The following is a 24,093-nucleotide window of genomic DNA, read 5'->3' on the forward strand; positions in this document are numbered from 1 at the left end:
TGACGATAAGCACATTACGTGGGTAAAATATTTTCAAATTCGTTAGTGGGGTTTCGGAGATATTTGAGTTTGAAGTTTTGGATTTCAAAATCAAGATTTCAGCTATTTTTTCGAACAATTAATCGAAGAATGCGTAATAATGGATGTACAGAAATAATATTGGTATCAAATGAAAGGTATTTCTCTTGTCTATAAATCTGTATCAAAAGTTTTTTTCTAAGTTAAAAAAAAATAATACAAAAATTAGGTATTTACTTCTCAAAAAATGACTTTTTTAAGCGAGGCCTTTGGCACATCGAAATATCAAAATATTCAGTGGTGACATGTACTTTTTTTTGCAATTTTTGCATAGCTTAATGTGTTACCTTTAATTCTATATATAAAACAGTTCTATAAATAATACAAAAACCTTATAATAAAAAAAATACACAAAAACGCGCTGAAATATGCCTATTAAATAATAAAAATAGAAACTATTGTTCAGTCAATGGGAAAAATCGGAAAAAAGTTATGATGTCAGCTAAGTTTGAATGCAGTATTGAAGAGGGGTTTATCCCAAGTACAAATCTCAGTTTGCGTATTGTTTGTCCGCCATTTTGAAAAACGCATTTGTCTCAATATCTCGAGAACGACTGGTCGGACAGAAAACTTGCAAGAACTTTTTAGATTGGACATATATTAATCTTTCTTTTTTTAGTAAATCATTTTTCTCTAGGAGTTATAATTTCAGAGTTACAGTACCACAAATTGTGCGCTTTTTGATACTTTAAATATTTTAAACAACCCTTAGAGTTAATTGCGAAATTACTGAGAATGGATCTCTTACTCTGAAAGTATAACTCATGTCCTCAAGTCGTGATTTTAAATTCAAACCTCGAAATGGATATTTTCTAGTCATGGGAACTATCGAATAAAAACTAGGATAAGCAATAATCATTGTTGCATTATCATTAAGAATAAAAAAATGCAATGAAAAAACCATTATGTACATGTACATATCGACGGTTAAACTTCATAACCTCGTGAGTCTTTTTTGCAAGTTTTTCAGAAATCAAAAAACAATATGTTGTGTTTCTTGTTTTTGTATGGGATATATCAATACGAGCTTTTGAATTTCGTCATTCCTGAAAAATGTTCAAAACAACATTGTTGAACTGAATATACCAAAAGATAGCTCTGAATTTTCTGAATTGTTTGCATTAATAATATTTTTTTCGAATTTTTCGACTTACGAGGTTATGAAGTTTAACCGTCGATATATGTATATCTATGAAATAGTGGTATTTTTTGAGAAAGAGGAAAATTTTAGGACTTGCACTAAAGAACATCCTTGTACTGTACATTGTACAACCTCGAAATTAGTGTTAATAGCCTGATTTTCTTGTTTTAATATTTTTCTTTGATTTTCTTTAAATTACCTCAAAAATCTTTGAAAAAATCTTATGTCCGTCAGGCCGAATTTTTTAAGATCAAATCATTTTAAAAGACATTTTTAAAGCATTGAGCCTTCATTTTTTTTTTTTCATGTTTGTTGGGACTGTTTTGGTATGGAAATTTGGTTTCAAAAACTTTTTTCTGAAAACAAATTTGATTCTCTTCAAAAGTTTTAAATTGCAATATGTATATCAAAATTATGCTTTATTAACGAGACATATTGAAAAAAAACAAAAAGGGGGCTTTTGCACCCCTATCGTCAATTGCCACCCTCTCATTTAATAGCATTCAGTGGTTTAATCTTCTTTTATAACCCATTCAACGTTTTGTGCATTAATCCCCGTGAATGTCTTAGTTCCTTTCTATAAAACAGAATCAATAGCCTAAAATCCTGGATTTATTCTGTTCTTAAAACTTATAATATTTGTCAATACCTGGAACTTTGACACCCAAATTTATTTTTTCTTGTTTCAACTTAGAAGATGTGTTAACTCCTAAAAATGCCATTTGCATCAAAAAATCAATTTCGATGCGATTAGCTAACAGGTAATTTAACTTTATGCAATTTTATTTTTGCTAATATATACCTACTTTTTTGGCTGAGGAATGTGGGCTGGGCATCCGTTTGTTAACTTTGTATAAAAAAATTTACCCTAGGCTTCTTAACAAAGAATGCTGTATTTTTGTAGTCTTATTATCACTCGATTCTTCAAGTTTAACCTCCTTTTTGTTGTATTTAACCTTGTCAAACCCCTTTTATAATTTTATAATCACTAAAATGGGGTGCAAACTGAGGAGCACTTCCATCTGCAACCTTGTCTCAATACTATACATCATAGAGTGGGCAACATTTATTCATGATTTTTCTTAAGTGCTTTGATTTTCAATTTGTCCTGGTTTAATTCATTCCCATTTCAACACTTCTGATTCATTGTTTCATTTCTTTCATTCTCAAACAATTTACACGATTTTCATGAAAAACAATACAATTTAGAAAACTGTTTTTTTTTTTTTATATCAACAACAAATCAAACATGACCACATCATAAAACACCAGAATAAAATAAAAACCACTAAAAAAAAAAACAAACACACAAAAAACAAACAAGAAAAACCCCAAATAAATACGTGCGAACAATTCGTGTTTACCTACTTTACACCCCTAACACATTTGAACACTTTACTACCAACCAATTCTGTCATCAAATTCATTGCTTGAGCTTGAGCGTGACTTTGGTATTAAATTCCTTACACAAAACGGATGTAATTTTGACAGTTTTCTATTGTATATATGGGTTTTCCTTTCCTTCCTATTTTGTAATAAATTAATGTTTGGCAAATACCCATTGAGTTGTGTTTTCTTGCAAAAGCAATAAATCTATTATTAACACTGGTTGATGATGGTACTGGCTGCAGTACAACAATTTAAAATTAAGCAAATTGAATTGTCAAAATATATATTTTCCTTCACTTTTTATCATATAGCTTGTATAGTACTCCTATAAAGCTTCTATACAATAAAAACCACCTACAACCTACTTGGTACTACCCCATCACTACTAAACCAACTGAAAAACCACTGCGCCACCTGGCAGTCAGCCAACGTGAAATGTGCCTTACTCAGTTTATTTAATTTTTTTTTTTTTTAAGGGTTTTCTCTGGTTAACCATAACAAGAGTCCTTGTAACGAAGCAAACGAAACAGTGAGGTACCGAGAAAACTGCCAGCATGCAACGAGGAATTAAAAACAGCAATCGTGTACAACAAAAGATACTACATCATTTTGTTTCTCCACTATTTGCTCCATATAAGCTCGGGTATGTTCTAGATACAGTTTCCCGACATACTCCTCCACTCCTTAACTCATCATCATTCTGCACCAGAGTCATCCTTTTGGCTCTTAAGTTGGATAATAATGCAACCTTGTCTTGTTCCATTTTACGAACGACGACGAAGAAGTGCTCGCGGTACTTTTGGTTTTTCTCGAGGGGTGCGGTGGGGAGGAGACGGTATTGCGTTAGTTTTGTCCATTAATTGCCTCATCAGTGTGATGAAATTTTCAGGACCCAACAACCAACCCAATGAAGAAGAAAAGACAGATGGAACTTTATCGTCCTTCGAGAAATATATCTTCGTCTTCTAAGAAATTTTTCAAAAGTGAAATTTTGCGACGGCTGTTGTGTGCTGGTGCTGGCAAAAGCTGGGACGAAACATGTCCTTAGTGGATTGATTTTTTTTTTTTTTACTTTATCCTTCTGAAGTCCTTAATTCGGACTTTCATTTTGAATTCATTCCCAATTGGGTTAGAAGAGAAAAAAAAAAGAAAATAATAATCCCTACAGGCGTCAAAATTTAGTTTTTCTTCTTCCATTTTTTTTTTTAATAAAATGCGAATATCCTTACTTCCTTTCATTTATTTTTTTTTTGTTCATCCTTTAAGGTATCTGTTGAAGAATGGTGTAACATGTGGGACGCCTATGCCAAGGATCCCAGCACGGCAATGGAATGGCAAAATAGGTGAGTAAAATTGATGATAGATAAAAAATTATTATTTTTCCTTTCTTCCTTTTTTTTTTGTTCCTTTGGATCGAAGAAAAAAAAATTATACTAACAATTTCTCTGTCTGAAATAATCTATAGTTCATAAAATGACATAAAGAAATCGTTATTTTTATGACACACAATAGTGTAGCTTGATGCAGACTGTTAACTTGGGGAATTTTCAAGAGAGACTTTGAGTTTAGATGGTGTTCAATTGGGTTTTTTTTTCGTCCTTTCACTCCTGTTCACAAGAAAATGAAGGTGAATTAAAATTGAAGGGAATGTTAGCAGGTTTTTTTTGTTCGTTTTGTTGGATATTAATATAAAAATTCTTTGAAACGATAAATGTGTTTGGAGCTATTCGAAGAAGGAGCAAAAAAAGGACGAATTTTTGAGTCTGCGACATGAAAAAGTCATTGGTTAAATAATTTTGTAGCAGAGCTGGTTGAATGGGGTTTGATTTTTTTCATTCTTTTCACTTTTTTTTTTATTTTTTTTTTGGTTTGCGTCTTTAAATCCCTATAGGACTTACACCAAGAACCACAAAAGGATTACTTTATATTTAAAGGGGTATCCTTTTTTTTAGGGTTTTTTCTTCGATTTTTGTCCTTCTTTTTTTTACAAAATGAGATTAAGGTAAAGGAAAAAAGTTTTTTTTTTTTCTTTGGAATTTTGGGTTATTTTTTTTTTTTGTGTTAAATCCTTTTTCCTGCTGTCTGACCTGAATAAAGGATTTTTTAGTTTTTTTTTTTTTACAAAAAATATCATAAACTTAGTTAAGGAATTTACAAAGTGAACTTAGATTTCTATGCAGCAATGAGTAGTATCAGTATCCGCTTTATTCTCATTTTTATATTTTTGTGTCCTTTATAACTTAACACAATGTGAAGGTATGTATAGTATAGTGAAGGTACATTTTTTTTATGGGTAAAAAAGAATATTATAAAGGTTAAGGATTATGAAGCACAGTTAGGTTTTTACATTAAAAAGACATGTATTACACTCGAATAATGGAGAAAATTAATAAAAGAATGATATTATACAAATTGTTTGAGGATTTTGTTAGAGAAATTATTATGTGATTTGATATTTTTTTTTTTATTATTTTTTGTTTGTGGTTTTTGGAAAAAAAAATTAACTTCAAACTTGCTGAAACATCTGGTCTCTGCAGGTTAAACAAAAGCAATTTACAGAAATAACTATAAAAAAGTGATTTTGAGCCCTGAAAGTTTGTTTGTTCCTTAGAAAAACAATATAGTTGGGTTGAATTACAGAAATTTTCCAATTGTTGGTCATTGAGCAACTCCATTCTCTAGATTCGCTTTACAAGAAGAAATTTCAGCAAGAAAAAGTAGAATATACATACATATGTTTTTTGTTTAAGTGCTGATTGAAAAAAAAAACCCTAGTTCGATGATCTCATTGAAATAGTCTTCCATACGTTGTTGAAACGAAACTTTAAATTTGAAATGTTTTTCACGGAACCAAAACTTTATGCTTGGGAACATTTTAAAAGCGATGCAAGACTTATGGAGTTTCTATCAGCTCTATACCGAAAACTTACTCAGGTTATTGAGAAGGAATACTAGCTTGTCGGTAGTTTTGAATGGTTCCGTGAAGAAGATGTTACCATTGTAATTATTTGTGGATAAAAGTTAGGAACATCCTCACTGACTGAGGAAGTTTTCTACTCTTTTAAGTTCAGCTGATTTCTTTGACTTGCTAATAGATGATTATTTCGAACTTTTCTCGTGGGCCCTGAAGTGCTTAGGTTTGATCTTTCAACTGGATGATAAACAAGATTGGAGTCACTGAATGCTGCTGTATTTTTGCTTGGTAGTAGAGTTTTTTTTAGATGGTTGGTTCAACCTTGTTTAGGAAGATTTACAGGTGAGTTGGGTTTGAAGTTTTTCTTGAAATGAGCCGTAAATACTTCTGATTTGACAACGAACTTATCTCTAATAACCAATGGGTTCCCAATAAATCCTCAAAACCAAGCATCAGATACCAGAAATAACAGTCAATTTTTATTTCCAATCGGTTTCTCTCTGAGAGTTACCACATTACTTTAAATAGTTTCGGTTAAGGTTTGAGATTTATTTTTAAAAATCAAAAATAAAGGTTATCGGTTGAGATTTATTTTTTATTTTTTTAAATATCTATCAATGGTTGAGATTTTTACAAAAAAATAAATGGAAAAGGTCAACCTTTAACCGTTTTCTCTGAAAATAAATCAAAAATGGTCAATTCAAAGAAAAATGTCGAATATGTCAAGAATGTCTTTATATTGCAAAAATAAATATGAAAAGGATGTTTTTTCTAAGATTATGTATTAAGTATAATGTATGAACTAAATAGACCCAAAATTATATCTCTTTTCGTTTAAAGTAAAATCTAAAGACGAAAATGTGTTTTCCACTGTGATTTGAGTCGCTGGGACGACAAGCACAACCAATGCAATTTCGAATATTTCAGGAGACCGATGTTCTAATATCTAGGTCAAAGCGTTCAGCTTCAAGAAGTGTTTTTGCCCGCCCAATTAAAAACGGCTATATCTTGGAATTTTGAAAAAAAAAAAGGTAGCGGGGGCTCTAACCTACATTTGGGTACAACTCCCATCCCTATAGGTGCACGCGTTCTCAAACCGGGAGAACTTAAAGGTAAAAAAAAGTTAAGCCCGATTCTGAAAAAATAGGCAAGATGTGGCGGTTTAACATGGAAGATGATTTTTTTAAAAATCTGACAATGTGCAAAGCGTAGGCCCATGACACAAGCTATCATTTGGCATCACTCCCAAAAATTGCTCTCAAGTGGTTTAGCTTCCAGAAGCGTTCAAAGATTCGGGGATTTTTCGAAAAAAAAAAATTTTACCCCAACATTCAAACTCGATTTTCTCGGAATTTTGAAAAAAATCCAAAAACCCGATTATACCACTATCGGGTAGCTGAGAATATAAGCTTTCACATGGCACCACTCCCATGTCTCTAGGAATTGATACATTTGTAGATGAGATTTATTTTTTTCTCCCAGCGATAAATCTCACTGGTTGACCGAAACATAAAAAAATACACAATAAATTTTTCTCTCAGACCTTGACCGAAATTTTTCTTTTTTAAAAATAAAGAGTATTTTATGACCTTTATTGAAAATGGTGACAAATAAGAGTTATTAAGGAACCTTTCAAAAGGTTGAGATTTATTTCTGATCTCTGCCAAGCATACCTAACTGACATTTTTTATGGAAAGATGTTGCTATAATTTTAAAATATGGAACATCCATACAAAAAACGGATTATCTTTGGAGCGTTTTAATGACAAAAAAAAAAGATTTACAATTCTCACGAAAAACACGGCTATTATCAAAAAGTTTTTACATTGGCTGCTTTATCACACTGGTGTAGGAAAACAAGTTCTACTAATGCAGATGAAAGCAATCATCTGTTTAATTTAAAGTACAATATTTTTTGACACTATCGTATGATACCTACTATTATCATCATTACATTAGCACTGGTTTGGTCGATTGTTAAGGCCCTACTTGAAGTCAGCTTCACTTTTAGAGTCGGATCCGAAGTCAAAAAATGAATTTTCTAGGTTAGCAACAAGCTTATTTTCAGAATATACATATGTCGTATACGTATTTTTTGACCATTTACTCTTGAAGCTTAGGTAAGATAGTACCTATTGCAATTCCAGCGTGTTGGTCTTTAGGAATAAATAGTTTGAAGAAGTCTTTGCACCTTCTTTCAACATTTTGTCTATTAGCTGCTGATAAATCATGACAGTTATTTAGCGGTGGCATTTCTAATTTCTTCGGTTTCCCTCCTAAAGCCATTAAATAACATGGTGTTAGTTAGAAGCCTAAAATATATGACAAAATATGTATAAGTTTTGAAAACTACTCATTTTAAAACTTGTATAATTTTGTTTGTACCTACAGTATAGTCCAATAAATGAAGCTAAAAACAAAGGGGTTACCCTACAAAAGGTCCGGTAGTTCTATGGTTAGTAGATAAAAAAAACCAAATTTCCACAACAACTCCCCCTCCGCCCCCTTCAGCAACACCGAAAAACCATAGAAATCTGGCACTTTTTTCACTTTAATGCCCATAACTTTCTGCTGGTGCATTTTATTGAAAAAAAAGTTGTTAGTAGACTTGTAGAAAACATAATTTCCTACGAAAATGACCTTGGTAGTATTTTTATACAACCAAAAACAACGAAGTTACGAAGCTTCCAAAAACATATAAAATTTTGGATTTTGCAATATTTTTAGTTTCTTGTCACTTAACAGTGCTATAACTCTTTAACAATTGACTTTTACGCAAAAGTCTTCATAATCAATCTTATAGACAATTTAATTACCTAAAATAAACCACTTTGATTTTGTGAATCAAATAACCGAGATAGGGCTAAAATAGTAAACAAGTATTTTTGATAGTTTTCGAAAATTTTTTAACTATCCATTAAATGAAGGATTTGTATCCCACAAAAAGTCGGGTGGTTCTTATTCTATATTTAATCAGGTTTTAATGGTAGATTGAAAAATTCATAGGCACGCCCCCTCCGCCCCCTTAACCATACTCCAAAAACCAATTCTGCATTTTTGCAGTTTCACTTTGGCAATGTCGTCGGTTCATTTCAGCTCACGTATAGATAAAATAGAATTAACCCTGAGCCTTCTTTGCCTTAAATTGAATAAAATTTATGACTGAAAAGCCTTCCAACTCAGAGAGTTCTTTAGTTCTTCCACACAAAATTCGATTTCCGGCGTTGATAATGGTTACTTTAGAGATCCTGTTAATACCACTCTTAATTTATTGTCTCCTGATTCTAACTTGTTACTTTTAATATTCTAACTTATGCAAAAGGAGTTTCCTAGAAAAAATTAAGTGATAACTGACGGAAAGCCTTGAATCTGAATTAAATATGTATTTTTATTTCATAAAATTTTACTGTTTTTTCCAACATCGTCTACCTATTCAGAATCTTAATTATAAAACCTTTTTTTACCCACCCCTAAATTATTTTGGTTATAAACTAAATCCCAGGTTAGAAATTTGCTACAATCACCTCAATCATTTTATAATTTGAAATAAAAAATGATAAAAAAAAAAAACCTAATCAAAATAAATTCTTCTTGAGTAATAGATACAAATCTCAGTAAAACACCAATTAGTCGGTTTGCCATATTACTTCAAAAGAACCTCATAACAAATCCTTATCTTATCACTCTCAGGAGGCATATCAAAACCACTGAAATTCTGTAAAATATTACCCAAATAAATTTATGTTTAGAGTCTCTCACTCCACTCTTCTCTACAGGGACCACTTTTATACCCTCCACCAAAAAAAAAAAGAAAAAAAAACATATTGTTTATCGTTTGCAATTAATTCACTTTTACCCCTCATGTCACTCGCAATCCAGGTATATGAACTTTATGTTCGACTTAGAAGATGCCTCCAACGATGGTGGCATTGATGCTGCTGAATTTTCACTCGTTTGCTCTAGCTATGGATTGGATAAGAACGAATGCGAAGAAGCCTTTAAAAAAATGTCCCAGGTGAGTTTTTGTGTGTTTGTGAAAATCCTAAAAGTTATGCTTATGATAAAATATAATATTTGCTGTTTCATTAAATATTTTTTTTATTTATCTTCAATTTTTTTTTTTTAATAAAATAGGGTCGGGAAGAGGTTACTCGTGAACAATTTGCACAATTGTGGCAGGAATATTTCTCTGCAGAGGATCCAAATGCTCCAGGCAACTTTATCTTTGGCAAGACTTCATTTTAACGAAATTAAACGGCGTACATTTTGTTAATTTATTATATATTGTTACTTGTACGATTGATATTTAAATTATTAATTTGTTTGTGTTTCTAATAAAAAATAATAAAAAAAAAATAATAATTAACAAAATAAAACAACAAACCTAAAAAATATTTAAACAAAATGAAAAGATTTATTAGTTGACAATGGTTATTTACTTCCTTTCTAATGTTCCAAAACCAAAAAAAAAAAAAACAAAATACTACTATACCCTTTTAAACAAGAACAACAACAAAAATAATACAAAAAAAAAAAAAAAAACATTGGAAACTAAAAATCAAAATATTTAAATAAAAAAGAATTTACTCTTAACAGGTTTCTGTTCTTTTGTGAGTGTTCTTCTGGTAAATTCATTTTTAATCAAAAAATTTAATTAAAAAATGAAAATCTTAAAACTCTAAAACATACAATTCAAAAGCAATTCCATTTTTATACATTATCTAGAATTTTTAAATAAGAATTAATTAAACATTAAAAATAAAAATTAAAACAAAAAAAAAATATTTTATGTATTGGACGGTGTAGATTATCTCTAATTTACTATCTTAAAGTGTAATGTCAATTAAAAAAACAAAAAAGAAATTATAAATTATAAAATGTTGTGGGTAAAAAATAAAAACTATATAATAAAAATAAATGATTGAAACAAAACTATGTTATTTATAGATGAAACAAAAAAAAAATAAATTAAATTCATAGATATATAAATGTTGATGAAAAGTAACAAAATGAAAAAATTAAAAATAAAATAATAGATATATATGTATAAAAATTGCTTGACGATTTGAAAAATGAGTGTAATAAATAATTAAATGGTAACCTAAAAATGAAATAAAATTAATAAATGCTACAAAACTAAAGATGGTATTTTTTCTTTTCATTTTGAAATGTTTTGGAAATGAGATTTACTTTTTTATATTCCCAAAATCATGAAATTTAAATCCAAATTCTGATCTGCCTGAAGTACATTTTTGTATCACAAATATAGGAACATTAAATTTGGAGTTTGCGAACTGACAACAACTGTATTTTTTACAAGTTCACTGGAAAAAATATTTTGATATGACATTTTAGTGGTTATTCCTCTGACTGCAAAAGCATTGCATTTTTGTTGGACGGTGCACAGTGGTTTGGTTTGTATGTGATTGAAATCGGGTGAACGGATTTATGTATATTGGTAAAGGAATTTTTTTTTAAATTAAATCGAAATAACACTAGGCAAATAAATTTAAAAAACACACACACGGTCTAGTGCAATTATTAATAGCTACGAGTATATTCCATAAATTATATTTAAAAGTGGACTTATAAATAAGTAGGGTAAGCGGGGGTACATTTGACACCGGGGCACATTTGTCTTTGCGTTTTTTGGTATGATCGTGCCCTTAACTAACAATTGTTTGGATGAAGAAAGAAGCTTAGTTTGATTTAAAGAAATTTTGCGAAATCTCACAGTCTTTTATTAACTTTTCTCGGAGTACCACGTGTTTTTGTGTTTTTTGTATTTCTGATCTAATTTTTGACCACCGGTGTATGTAAGCGATTTCTGAACCTAATAAAAAAGTTTTTTTAATGGTGAATCAATATTTTGTAAAAAAAATAGTATTAGTTATTGAAAAAAAAAAAAAAAAAACAGTTATGAGGCTCCTTAGGGGCACCTTTGACTTTTGCAATGTGGGCACAGTTTTACGTTTATTTTGGGGAATTATATATTTACAAAATTATTTAAAAATAAATTGACATCGATTAATTTTGATTAAGATTTAAATGGAGAGATTTTTTGAAATACTTTATGGTTTTTTGTTTTTTCTTCTTCTTTTTAGAAAAAAAAATGTTTTGATTTATTTTTTTCGTTATCTTGTTTAGTAGATTGTTTAAAACCAAACATTTTTTTTTCCAACTAAACAAACAATACACGAGCAAGTTCCGCTGATAGTTTTAAAAATATTATGCACACGATGCCGGGTTTAATCCACCATTGTCAAATGTACCCCTTTTAAAGTCAAATGTGCCCCGGTCCCGGGGCACTTTTGACAAAGTGACTTTTTTTAGAAAACATTATTTTTTTAAATGTTGTAATGTTGTAAAACAAAAAAATTTACTGTTAGTATAATCTTGAATAGTCAATAAATCAAATACAAAACAAGACATTGGAAAACATTAACAGTTTTCGAAAATACAGACCTTTAAAAACTAAGTGTCAAATGCACCCCCTTCTCCCCTAGAGTAATAAATGAGGCCTCAACGCAATAACGGTCTAACCCCAAACATTTCGTTTTGAGAAAAACGGGTTTAAAAAATCAGATCTTCATGGTTTTTTTTAATGGCCTGTAATAGTTATAAAAAAGTATGATTTAATCCTTAGTTTGTAATTTTTTTTAATTAGGGTTGTTGGCTATACGTTTGGGCTAAGGTATCATTTTTTTTTTGATTGCGAAACTACATTTGTTATAAGTAGTTTAGGCAATTTTTTCTGTAAAGCCAAAATGGCTTACACTAGAGTGACAAGAGTTTTTGGCTTTAATTTTAACATAATTTAAAAGGAATGTATTGTAAATTGTGTACTCAGTTTAATTTTTTTTGAAAATGTGGGCTAGGTCGTTTTGACGCTGAGCGCCTCAAATTAGATAATTTTATTAAAAATTTTAATTTCTAGTTTTATTATCATTTATAAAGAGTAAAAATCTATATAAGATAAGAAAATTGGCTGTATAGTGTGAAACTGGCAAAAATATCATTTAGATTAAAGTTTTTTTCCGTAATTAATATATTTGTCCACTATAAAAATATTAAAAACATTTAAATTGCTTATAACTATTTGGTTTGTTAAATTTATTATTTTAAAGTTTTTTTTTTGTTTAAGCCTTTAAAAATAACACTGTGTTACAAAAACAAGATTTTAAAATATACGCAGGCGGAGACCTTTCACGTTTTGTAGAGCTAGTTGCACTGATTACGAAACGTTATTTAAAAAGTCCATAACACCCCCAAAACCTGGAGTTATATTTTTGAAAAGGTATAAATGTCTTCTATCTAAAACTAAAAAGAAATCTAAAATGGGTAAAAATTTGACGAAGCTAGAATTTTTCCAATGAGCTAAGGTCCAAAAAACCGTTTTTTGCCCCTAACTCCAGATTTTGGGGGTGTTATGGACTTTTTAAATAACGTTTCGTAATCAGTGCAACTAGCTCTACAAATCGTGATTGGTTTCCTCCCGCGTATATTTTGAGTGTAACACAATGTAATTACTAGAAATTTTTTGAACTCAAATTTAAAAACGGTTGTCTAAATAATTCTGTTTTAGACAATTCTGCAAGAAATTAAAAAATAAAAGGGTTTGGAAAATGTTTGGTGCAGAATTTTTTAAAATCATCAAAATCATTTACCTATATAATATTTTATCAATTCAAACCATAAAGTTAAAAGAAGACAAACATATTTAACAATAAAAGCTTCGAACAGAATGCAATAGAACTACAACCGAACAACAACACAACAACAGTGTCAAAATTAACACCAATAATCAACTTTTTTTTTATCACAACCCTGAAAGATAGAATTAGATTCCCCAAACGCGTGGCTTTTTTTTTTAATTGAACAAAACTTTTATAAAATATTTAATATATTTTTAAATAAAAACTTTTTCCTTTTATTATTTATTCAAAAACTAACAATACATGGGGACAACACCACAAAAAAAAAAGAAAGAGATGGATTGCTTAAGAAGATTGAACAATGTAATATTAGGACAGTTATATTTATTTTTTTCTGAATAAAAAAGACTCTAGACAATGGCAGGATTAATAAATAAAATACTGTTTTTTTAGAAAAACTTGGTTTACATTCTTTGCATGGAATACTTTTTCATCATTCATGGTACCTATTTTTTTAGAAAGAGAAAAAAAAATGTATTTTCCTTTGGTCTTTCGTTGATTCTGCCAACATCTTTAACAATGAAATGAAAAAATTGCGAATGCAGCTTATTTGAAATCTTAGTTTTAAATATGGAAGCTATTGATTTTAAACTGTAGACACTGAGGCGTATACGTATCTTTTTTTTTTCTTAAAAAGTTGATATATAATTTTTATTACACAGACTAGTCCTGAAAATTAAAAAAAAAATCTTGACTACCGCATTAGCGATAGAATTATTGACACCAAAACTTTAGAAAACAGCAGTCAAATATTATCTACGCTAAATTAAATTGATTGAACTATGCTAAAAAAAAAATAGTATAAATATTTTTCAATCATTTTAACAGTTTTTAAATATCATGCAATTTAAATACTGATATTTAGAAGGAAAAAAAATCCATCAACAATACATAACTTCTTAACATTTTATCTAATCCAACATTTCAATTGAATACTACGTAGATATTTCAAATAAAAAATTCCTATTCTGCATCTAATCCACACAAAGATATTTGATTTGAATTTTCAAAATAATTCTGCATTATGTGATTGAGCGATAAATCCTACCTTAAAAAAACACCTGCTTCTGCTGATATTTGTGTAGGTATTTCAAATTGATTTTTTTTTTTCTGTATCAATACTGCACGTTCCTTCCTTAAACTATTAATTCAGGAATATTTGATTTTATATTCACAAGGCGTTATTATATTTTTCATCTTCTTAAAAGTTTATCTTATTGACTAAAGATTTGTCAGCTATCTTAGAACTGTTTGATAAATAATACATTATTCAATAATATTGAAGTGAAACTTATTCTATGGATTCACTTTTATTCTTTCTCAGAAAAATCTACTGAAGGAGATTCCTCTCTCCTGACTCTTATATAAGTAAAAGGAATATTTTTATTGTATTCTAGTCATACTCACCATTTTTTCTTATAATCAAATAAAATACAACTTGTCAAAAGAATTGTTTATTTTAACCTGGTTTTAGTTAAACTTAATACTTTTTCGTGACCCCAAAACACGTTGAAAGAAATCACTAAAGTAAGCTCCATATGTGGACCAAACAAAATTGCCTTAGGTACATAATATGTTTCACTCATCCTTAATGACAACAGCATTTCTATAGAAACATATCATATACAAATTAAGGGAGTAGACTAGGTTTCTAGTAAATTGAAGTCTAATGGTGGACCATCCGGTTACGTGAAACAACCATCTGATTGTGTAAAAGTCTGAAAAGTTCGTTATTCACATACCTCGTTTGTATAACATAGAACTAATTAACTTATGATGACCTAGCAAGTACTTTTTTGGTTATAATTTGTACCCAAAAAAAAAAAAAGAAACCCATACAAGCAATCATATTTACACAAGTAAACGAATATAATATTACAGAGTCAGAAATATACATAAGTTCTTATAAGCCATGTGATAATGAAACAATTAGGTAACTTTTGCAATAGAAATTATTATGCACGTTTTGTACCTATCATCCTTAATATTTCTCAGTGAACTCGAATGTATAAAAGGAGGATACAGAATGAACTGAATATGAACCTTGAACTAACAAGTTTTGTGTTTTTTTTTGTTTGTTTGTTTGTTGCACTATATTCAGGGCTGGATGGCAAATTAAAAGTGTTTTTTTTTTTCTTAAGAAAATAGAGAGCAATGGGTAAAATGTATTTTAATAAAATTAAATGGTACTTTAAGTAGAACTTAGTAAATGTAATTATATCAAAAACATCCAATCTATTGGGATTAGTGATGAAAACTATCGGATGATTTGAATTATCGATAGTTAGTAACTGAATGATTTGAACTATCGAGTAGTTCATTCATTTATTCATTCGAATAAAAACTATCGAATAAAACTATCGAATAAACTATCGACTAAACGATCGTTTAGGAAAACTTTTCGAATGAAAAAACTATTGTTTAAGAAAACTATCTAAAAAAAGAGGTTGTCTGTAAAGCCGGTTTACGGACGATGATATGATTAAGAGATAACTTCGCAAGAAAACAGGTTGTGTGCTTTCAAAATGAGTCAATTGAAGCGTCTATTTATTACCTTTTTTCTTTTCTCATTATATTATTTTTTTTTATTTTAAAAGCTTACAAAAAAAATTATACCAATAAAAAGCCAAATATTTCTTCTAAAAATTAAAACCAGTTTTAAATTTTTACAATGCGCAAAAAGTATTAAAATAATTTATTAAAAACAATCATTTCTTATGAAAAAAGTGAAAAAATCACTTCCATCACCCAAAAATACATTTTTTTTTATACAACAACCTAAACCTATAAGGAATTTTATACCACCTGAAAGCTTATTGCGTCAGTTCAAAATATATAAATCGATCATGTCTATTAGGCATCTAAAAAAGGAGCTAGAATTTTTTTAACCTCGATCAATTTTCATCAAAAAAGCAAAAAAAAAAAAACATATAATTTTATCTTCTCACGCTATTGAATCAATTTTTTTTTAATGACAACTTATTAAAAATATATATCATGTTAAAGCTCATTATTTCACCTTTCATATGACGTTTCAATCTTATTTCTGCGATTCCTAGAAAAAAAGTTAGAATTTTTTAAAGCCAACCATGTCGAAATTCCAAACTGAGATTACTGTACTTCCCATACTGGTGGCTGTTCATGATCAACAGATCTCCACAGGTGTTTTGAGGTAGGTATTTCGCAAGTTTTTTAATTTAACATTGTGCAGCTTGTGGTGAATGTACAGTTATGTCTGATATATCAAATGAAAGGTAATAATATCATCAAAAGTTAAATAAAATTTGTATCTGCTCTAGATCAATAGATATTACCTGTTGAAAAATAAAACTTTATTTTACCGTTATCTTAAAATTGTGAAATGCACAGATATAGTCCTGTTTATTATCTATCTTAAATATAAATTTCATTAATTTATCTGTTGAAGAAAAAAAGATATAAATAAAAAACGGTTAAAAACGGTCAATAAACTTGGGACAAAAAAACTTGTTTTTCCCTTTTTTCGGTGAAAAATCATTTTGAAATACCAATTTTTTGCACATGTATGCGTACAGTCATAGACTACATGTTCTATAAGCTTGAGATTTTTTGAATGCTACAAAAAATTAAAAAAAAATAAAAACTCACCCAAAAATACCCCAAAATAAGTGGGTGTTTTTCAAAAATTCATATTTCGAAACGCAGAGATTTAAAAAAAATCCCTATTAGACCCCCAACTTTTATTTTTATTATCTTTCGAATGTCGTTTTTCAAATTGTCAAAACAAATTTCCTTTACCTATAATCACTACTTCGTCCAAGGTCTAGTTCATGTTTTAGTTTTAGAAAACCATTTTTTACTTGGTTTTGAATTTTTTTTAGAATTTTTTCAATACCATTGTCAGTCTCGTAATAAATTTATCTATCGATTAAAACTCAACTCTTTACATTGTCGTGTTAAGAAAATATCCAATTTTTTGAAATTTAGTTTAACCCCTATTTATCCTATTAAAAGATGGAATTTTTTAAAATCCTTCAAATGTATTCAACTTTAGGTTATTATCTTTCAAATAAGCTTTAGAAAATTTTTGTACCCTAATCTCTAATAGTTTATTTTTAATTTTTAATTGAAATTTTTGCTGCGAAAGTGCGAGAGTGGAACGGGAGAAAATGGCGTCACTTTTTTGTGGTGGCTGCTATGGTTCATCGATTTACGTCACGTCAAAAAACTATCTATAATAAAACTATCGTTTAAGTAAACTATTTGAATGAAAAAACTATCGTATAAAAAAAAAACTATTCGAATGAGAAAACTATAGAATAAAAAACTATTCGAATAAAAAACTATCGAATTAAAAAACTATTCGAACTCAAATTGTAACTAATTGAATGAATAAATGAATGAATGATTTATCGATTGTTTTTATTCGATAGTTCCCATCACTAATTGAGATGGATTTATAGATTTTAGGGGATTATTTTACTATATTTGAGGACACTGCTCCATTTTGAAACTTTTTTACTGAAAGTTAATAACACTTGCCTCTAGATTGCGAAAATTTATAAATTTTATTTATGTTTTTAAGTTATAACCAGGGGCCCAATTCCGCAAGAGTGAGTTTTTCTGTGTGAGTTTTTCTCTGCCTTGTTCCTAAGGCGATTTTCATGTTTTTTTCGTGTACACAGAGGAATTCACTCTTGCGGAATTGGGACCCAGCGGACAACCGAGACTCTTTGAAAAATATCTAATTTTTCAAATTGCAAAAACTCATCAATATAGCAGAATAACAAGGAAATATTGGGACTAAAAAGTAATGTTTTTGTACAGGTGTTTTTTTTTTACCATAACCACTGGACAGAAAAAGGTTAAAAATCACAACAAAAACATAACTGTTAAAAAAAGAGCCAAGTTCTTCTATATTAAAACTAGGCTGGCACAAAAAACACTGAGATATAAAAGTGTAGGTACCAAGGAGTTTATTTTTGAGTAGATCCACAAATGAAGCAAATTTAAAAATACGGCTAAAATCGGATAAAATATGGTCTTTCGAAATCTACTGTTTTTGGTCTTTTTGAGCCGTTTTTTCTTAAATAACTAAATTAAGTTAAAATGGATTCTAAGCTTCTGTATCGTATTTCTGTATCAAAAGCTGTACTTTTTGAAGATTTCTAACAAACAGCTGCAATCCTCCCGCAACAAATATCATATTTCTAGAAAAACCTATTACCAGAAAAATTAAGAATCACTTTATAATCTAATTTGGCTTTCGAAAATAATACTCCACACTTTATGTGTTGCTAAAAATTCAGACCAACTAAACCACGTAACCTCAGCGCATTCAGCATCAACTATATTACCGAGTGTATCGAGCAGAAATCTGGTTAAAAAGGTTTCCAGACGGTTTAAGGTTGACCTTCAAAGATTGTTTAAAATTTACACTTAATGGTTGTGTTAAAGAAGTATAACAAAAGATCAACGAAAAAAGAGTTCAATCGTTTACTTTGGTTACTTATCCTAAAAATCTAGAGACAATACCGAGGTGATCATCCGTCCTTTTTCGAGACAAAAAAAGAGGACAGTTGATGATACTCTTTTACCAAAGTGTCCTCCTAATCTCCTCTTTTTTACCAATTATTTTATTATTAATTTAGCATTGGCAGTGATGTGATTTAGGAAATGTTTTTGATTTCATTTAAATTTGTTTAATATAATATTATAATAAGTGTTTAACGTTCGTCTTTAACACATAAAATAAATAAATAAAAATACAAATTTCTAGAAAGAAATCTAAAACCGTCCAATAGCTTTTTTCGTAGGCAATTTGTATCTCTGACCAAATTATCAAAATTCGACTCCGTAAAAAAAAACTCATGTGTGAGATCAATTTTAGCAGTTTAAAGTCACTAACTGGTGGCAGTGTCTACATTGGAAGATGCATTTTCGAAGCCCGTTTGGAATCTCACTTGACAACTAAATTTTTGAGTTGTTCGTTTGTCTAAGAATTTGCTTTGTGGATGGATAAATCTTTTTTTATCCTCTTAAATCTGATCATGGAGACGAGGGTCCAAGGATAAGAGGTTCGAGTCACTGATCAACTATGTCGAATGTTTTTGTAGATACTCTTAGATACTCTTTATTTAATGTTTCTAAATTCTTTTCCAAGTTTCATTCTACTTATTTCACAATATTGCTTTAAGGCGTAAACTACCTTCTGGTGAATCCTGGTACACAATTAGATACATAATTTCGTCCTCCTCCCGTTATATATATCATCATTGTCTCGAGTTAAACAAAATCCAAGGATTCGCCTCCACAAACACAAGGGAAAACAAAAGAGAGATGTGTAAACTATGAATTACAGTCTTATAATGCGACCCCCCTTCTATTAGCAACCATAACTGTCTCTATTTTAACCCTTTTCTGCAATGTTGAAACAAAACGATGATGTCTATTTATCTATTGTCTCATCGTAACAAAACAACAAGGGGAAAGCGGGAAAAAAAAAGAAACAAAAACAACAAAAAAAGAACAAGTTGCTTGGCCTGATCCGGCTCATCAATTTCCATTTGAAATGTCCTTACATCTATGACATTTATGCTCAAGACAAAAATAAGACATACTACTTTTATACCACACACACATACTTATACACTCCTCTCGAGGATTTAGAGCTTCTTGAATACAAACTGGCTGGCTAGATGTTGAAGAAGAAAAAAAAAACTTAGTCACTTTCATAAGTTCCTTCCCCCAATGTCCTTGAACGTGGAAAATTCACATCCATGAGTTGAGTATACACATATAACCAACCACAGACTAATGACTCATCAAAAACATATATGAGAGAAATAAGATCAAAATATGTAGTGTGTCATCATTAAGAGATGAAGAGAAGTTCGACGTGATTGATAGAACAGAAGCTAAATAACTTAAAGAGCTTTGCCACACTCAGTTAAGTGAGCTATTAGGAGGCAAACCATCAAATTCAAAATTTAATTAAACCGAAATTTTTTCTTTTACGCGAACATAAAGTCAATTATTTAAGTGCGAAGATGTGTTATCTTCTTCAGAATCAGTATATTCTATTCATAAAGAAAAAAGAAACAAAACTAATTAAATTAATATACTCTTTTCTTCTCAAATCAAAAAAGTGAGGTGTAAAAAAAATTTACCTACAACAATTTAAAGATAACCACAAGCAAACATTGGAACTGGCACTGCCTACTTTATAGAGTAACTAGAATGTCTTTGATAAATTCAAAGCTTTTACATTTTTAGAACCTTCAATTAGTTCTTTTTAAACCTTAAGTTTTTGTTTGAATTCAATCTGCGTACAAAAGAATACTTTGCTAGCTTATTTACGGAAAACATCATTGAGAATATTTTAGAAAAACATAGAGTCGGCTAAGTACAGGATCCTCTCAAAAATCTCCTTAGGTCGAAATTAAAGATGTTATCTGCTCTTGATGGTTTCGCTTTGTTGCCTTTTTGTAGAATTTTCTTATTTGGTGAGTTCCAAGCTCGATATGTGATGGCTTCCGTTCCGTGAAATTAAGATGAAAGATAAGTCGATATCTTTCTTGAGGTCTAGAATTATCTAGTTCGGAATAATTAATCAATCCTTTTTTTCGTATGCTGTGAAAACTTGATTGATCATTTCTGGTATAACAAAATACTTAAGCGTTGATGATGTTTTCGGGAAAGTGAATTTTCATTGTGAGATAAAGAGTTGAGAATCTTCATTATTTGTTGTTTATAATAAGTTGATAACAGACTTTATCGCAGTTGTATCAATTCACCATTGATGTTTTGCTTTAAAGTCACCAACTCATGAATCCATAATGTGCTGGGGTTGACAGTTTGGTGAAAGATTTTCTGGTTTTACCTTGTCGCATTCTATCATGCAAATCTTGCTGTAGATGTTGATTACGGGAAGAAATTTATTATTTTAAAGCTGGATGACAATGGAGGTGCCCTCAAAGTATTTTTGGCAAATGATAGTCAGTTTGCGGGCACAGTGGGTGAATTTATTTCGAAAGTAAGAAAGAGTTCCACGTTAATTTTATAAAAAAAAAACATGTACTACTTTAAATCTTTTTACAATGGGTATTGCCTTCTCTAGCTAGACTTTTTCGTTGTCTTAAAAGTATTTGGCATTTTTTCCAACATAAGTGTTGTAATCCATAAAACTTTGTATGATCAGAAAATAAAATATGTTTAACAATTACACTGGTCTGCAAAATTTAACTTCTTTTTTCTCCTTCAAATAATTTTTTGATATTATGAAAGATTAGACTTTCCTGAATCTAAATCTGGTTTCAGAATAATTCTATCAGGTACCATTTTTGTAAAAATGATTTTTGAAAAATGTGGGTAGTTTCTAAAAAATCAACCTTTTAGATTTATTTGATCTCGTGCAAAATTAAAACTATTTGTAGCATTGAGCTCAAATTTGGAGGACTTATTTCTCGTAATATGGCCTATCGATTGACACCAAATATGTCCTTTTACATTAATGTTTACTCATATTTTAAAATACTGATTTATAAAAAAAGCAGAAATATCGAAATCCTTTACTTTTTAGTAAATCCAACATGAACAAAAACACCTTAATTATAGAAACTGTAAAATATCAACGCCCATTATATTTAAAAAGTCAAATATGTAAAGAAAACCATAATAAAATACATTAAACAAAATTTGTACGTGTTTTGTAATTTTATATACCTGCTATTTATCTATTTAGAAATATCTTATTTGTAATAAACCATTCGATAAACTGCCTTGTAAAGCTTCAAATTTGTTTCTCCTAGAAACAAAAGTATACTTTTCTTATAGTTTTTGATGTGCTGAGTTAGAATCCGAAGTCAAAAAAATTCTATCACGTGAGGATTTTCAGATATTCGCATTAAAGTATCACAAAATCAAGTTTTTTCTTAAAAAATCTCAATAAAAACTTCTATATCTCACAAACCAGAGCTGACCGAAATTTTTTGAGTTTGGATTCAAAATTAACACACTAAAGTCCATTAGAAAATATATTTTTGTCCTAGGTTGAAAGATATATTAATTTTTAGAGATCAGTTTTTTTTTATGATAAGATATGCCAAACCTACTAAACTTACCTAAATTAAGATATCTCGGAGAAGAAAAGAGATATTAAGAAGATTGAAACTAAATTTGAAAGAAAAAAATAAGTTCTTTTATACACAGTAACAATTTTAATTGAAAAATATTATATTATGCCAAAATATTTCTTCGAAAACAGCAAAAAAAATGGGTTTTTGAGATTTTCTAACGGGAATATCTAAAAAACGTGACGTGCTAGATCAATTCTGACTTCGGATTCGGAATCAGCACACAAAAATCCTTTAGAAAAGTATAGTTTTATTTAAAGGAGGATTTCCTTGCAGTCCTTGCAGACCAGTGTTATTATAAAACACCTCATTATTAGCATTTACTGCTGAATTAATCCCAGAAATTCGTTTGTTCTTTCCGTGTTTGATAGTATTTTTCTAAGACAACACCTTACTTTATTTTTTCTACAATACAATTTTTCAACCAAAAATAGTCTATTTAAGAATTTTTAAAACCAATTTTTGTGATTGAAAATTATAATTTTGTAACAAAAAATTGCTTTAGCAAAAATTTTATCTCACATTTTCACAAAAATTTATCAAAAGCTAAATAATTTATTGAAGATGTAGGATAAAAACCCAAAAATATGGTTTTGACATTTTTTCTCAATATTTTGAGAAATGATTTAAATAAAAATTTTAGCTCCTCAATTGTCAACAACTTTATTAACTAAGAAGGGTACTTTTGCCAGAAATTGTTAAAAACCCTGTTTTTGCACCAGCATGGTCTTATTTTTTAAACTCCACTTTAGGCTATCTGTTTCAATGCTACCGAGTTTTCACTTTCTTTATACATACCATTAATCTTCTGCCATCACTCATTTCTACTATGTATAATTTTTTTTTTTTAAGACTAAAATTTCCAACAGCAGTTTTTTTTTTTTATTTCATTATCCTTACACAAAAATAACAACTTGAAGAACTAATTGTTTATTGACAGGAACAGAATTTAAAATTGAGATTATTTATTCAGGGGTCGTGGTAGCCATCCATTTTCAGTGAGCAATTATATAATATTATAGAGCCCTTTCGACTATTTTTAAAATGTTGTAACATGATGGAATGGTAGACCTGATAGTTAATACAAGGGAAAAAATGTAAAATATAAAGTTAAAAAAGTCGTTACTCAATAGTCAAGAGTATGAGTTTCGCTCTTATTAACATTAAGTCTAAACAGGTACAACAGATGACTTCATCAGTTAGATGCTTTTCTTTCCAAGATGCAATATTTTTAATGTCAAACAGAGTGGATAGAAATTGACTAACAAAAATGTTACGCATACACCATGGTGACCCACATGTTTTTCCATTTGTTTTGTATCCGTGTTTCTGGGATCTTTCTCATATCGGTTGGATTTAAGCTATGTGACGTTTAATGTACAAAACAAATACAAATCCAAAAAATTTACAGCAACTCTGCAAATACATTTTTAGATAAGTGTAAACTTTAAATAATTTAAAGAAAAGATAAATTAAATTCAATAAAATATATTATGTCAATTAACCCTTTCGGACCCATCATTACTCTCATGTAACATTTTTTTAAAAATTCGTAAAAAATATTAAATTAAACAATTTTTTAGGTTTTGATGGCTTAATTGAAAGATAATAATGCCTAGTTACTGGATTATTACAAAAAGTTAGTTTAATATCATACCTTTAACTTTTTTTCTATAGAAAAAGGGACTGAAATTCACATTTTTTTTTTTTTGCAAAAAAATTTTTTTTAAAATATGGTCATAA

At 29.4% G+C, this 24,093-nt stretch overlaps 1 protein-coding gene across 1 annotated transcript in view; it reads left to right on the forward strand.

The window, feature by feature from the left end:
• The window catches only part of LOC129913574 (calexcitin-1), a 39,135-nt gene extending 29,132 nt beyond the window's left edge, over nucleotides 1-10,003 (forward strand). The window contains exons 5-7 of the mRNA XM_055992321.1: nucleotides 3,875-3,951; nucleotides 9,402-9,537; nucleotides 9,657-10,003. Of these exons, the coding sequence (XP_055848296.1) occupies nucleotides 3,875-3,951; nucleotides 9,402-9,537; nucleotides 9,657-9,767 (324 nt within the window). The 3' untranslated portion in view covers nucleotides 9,768-10,003. The remainder of the gene's footprint in view (nucleotides 1-3,874; nucleotides 3,952-9,401; nucleotides 9,538-9,656) is intronic.
• The last annotated feature ends 14,090 nt before the right edge of the window (nucleotides 10,004-24,093 follow it).

The sequence above is a fragment of the Episyrphus balteatus genome, chromosome 3 (assembly GCF_945859705.1).
Source record: "Episyrphus balteatus chromosome 3, idEpiBalt1.1, whole genome shotgun sequence".
Classification (NCBI taxonomy): domain Eukaryota; kingdom Metazoa; phylum Arthropoda; class Insecta; order Diptera; family Syrphidae; genus Episyrphus; species Episyrphus balteatus.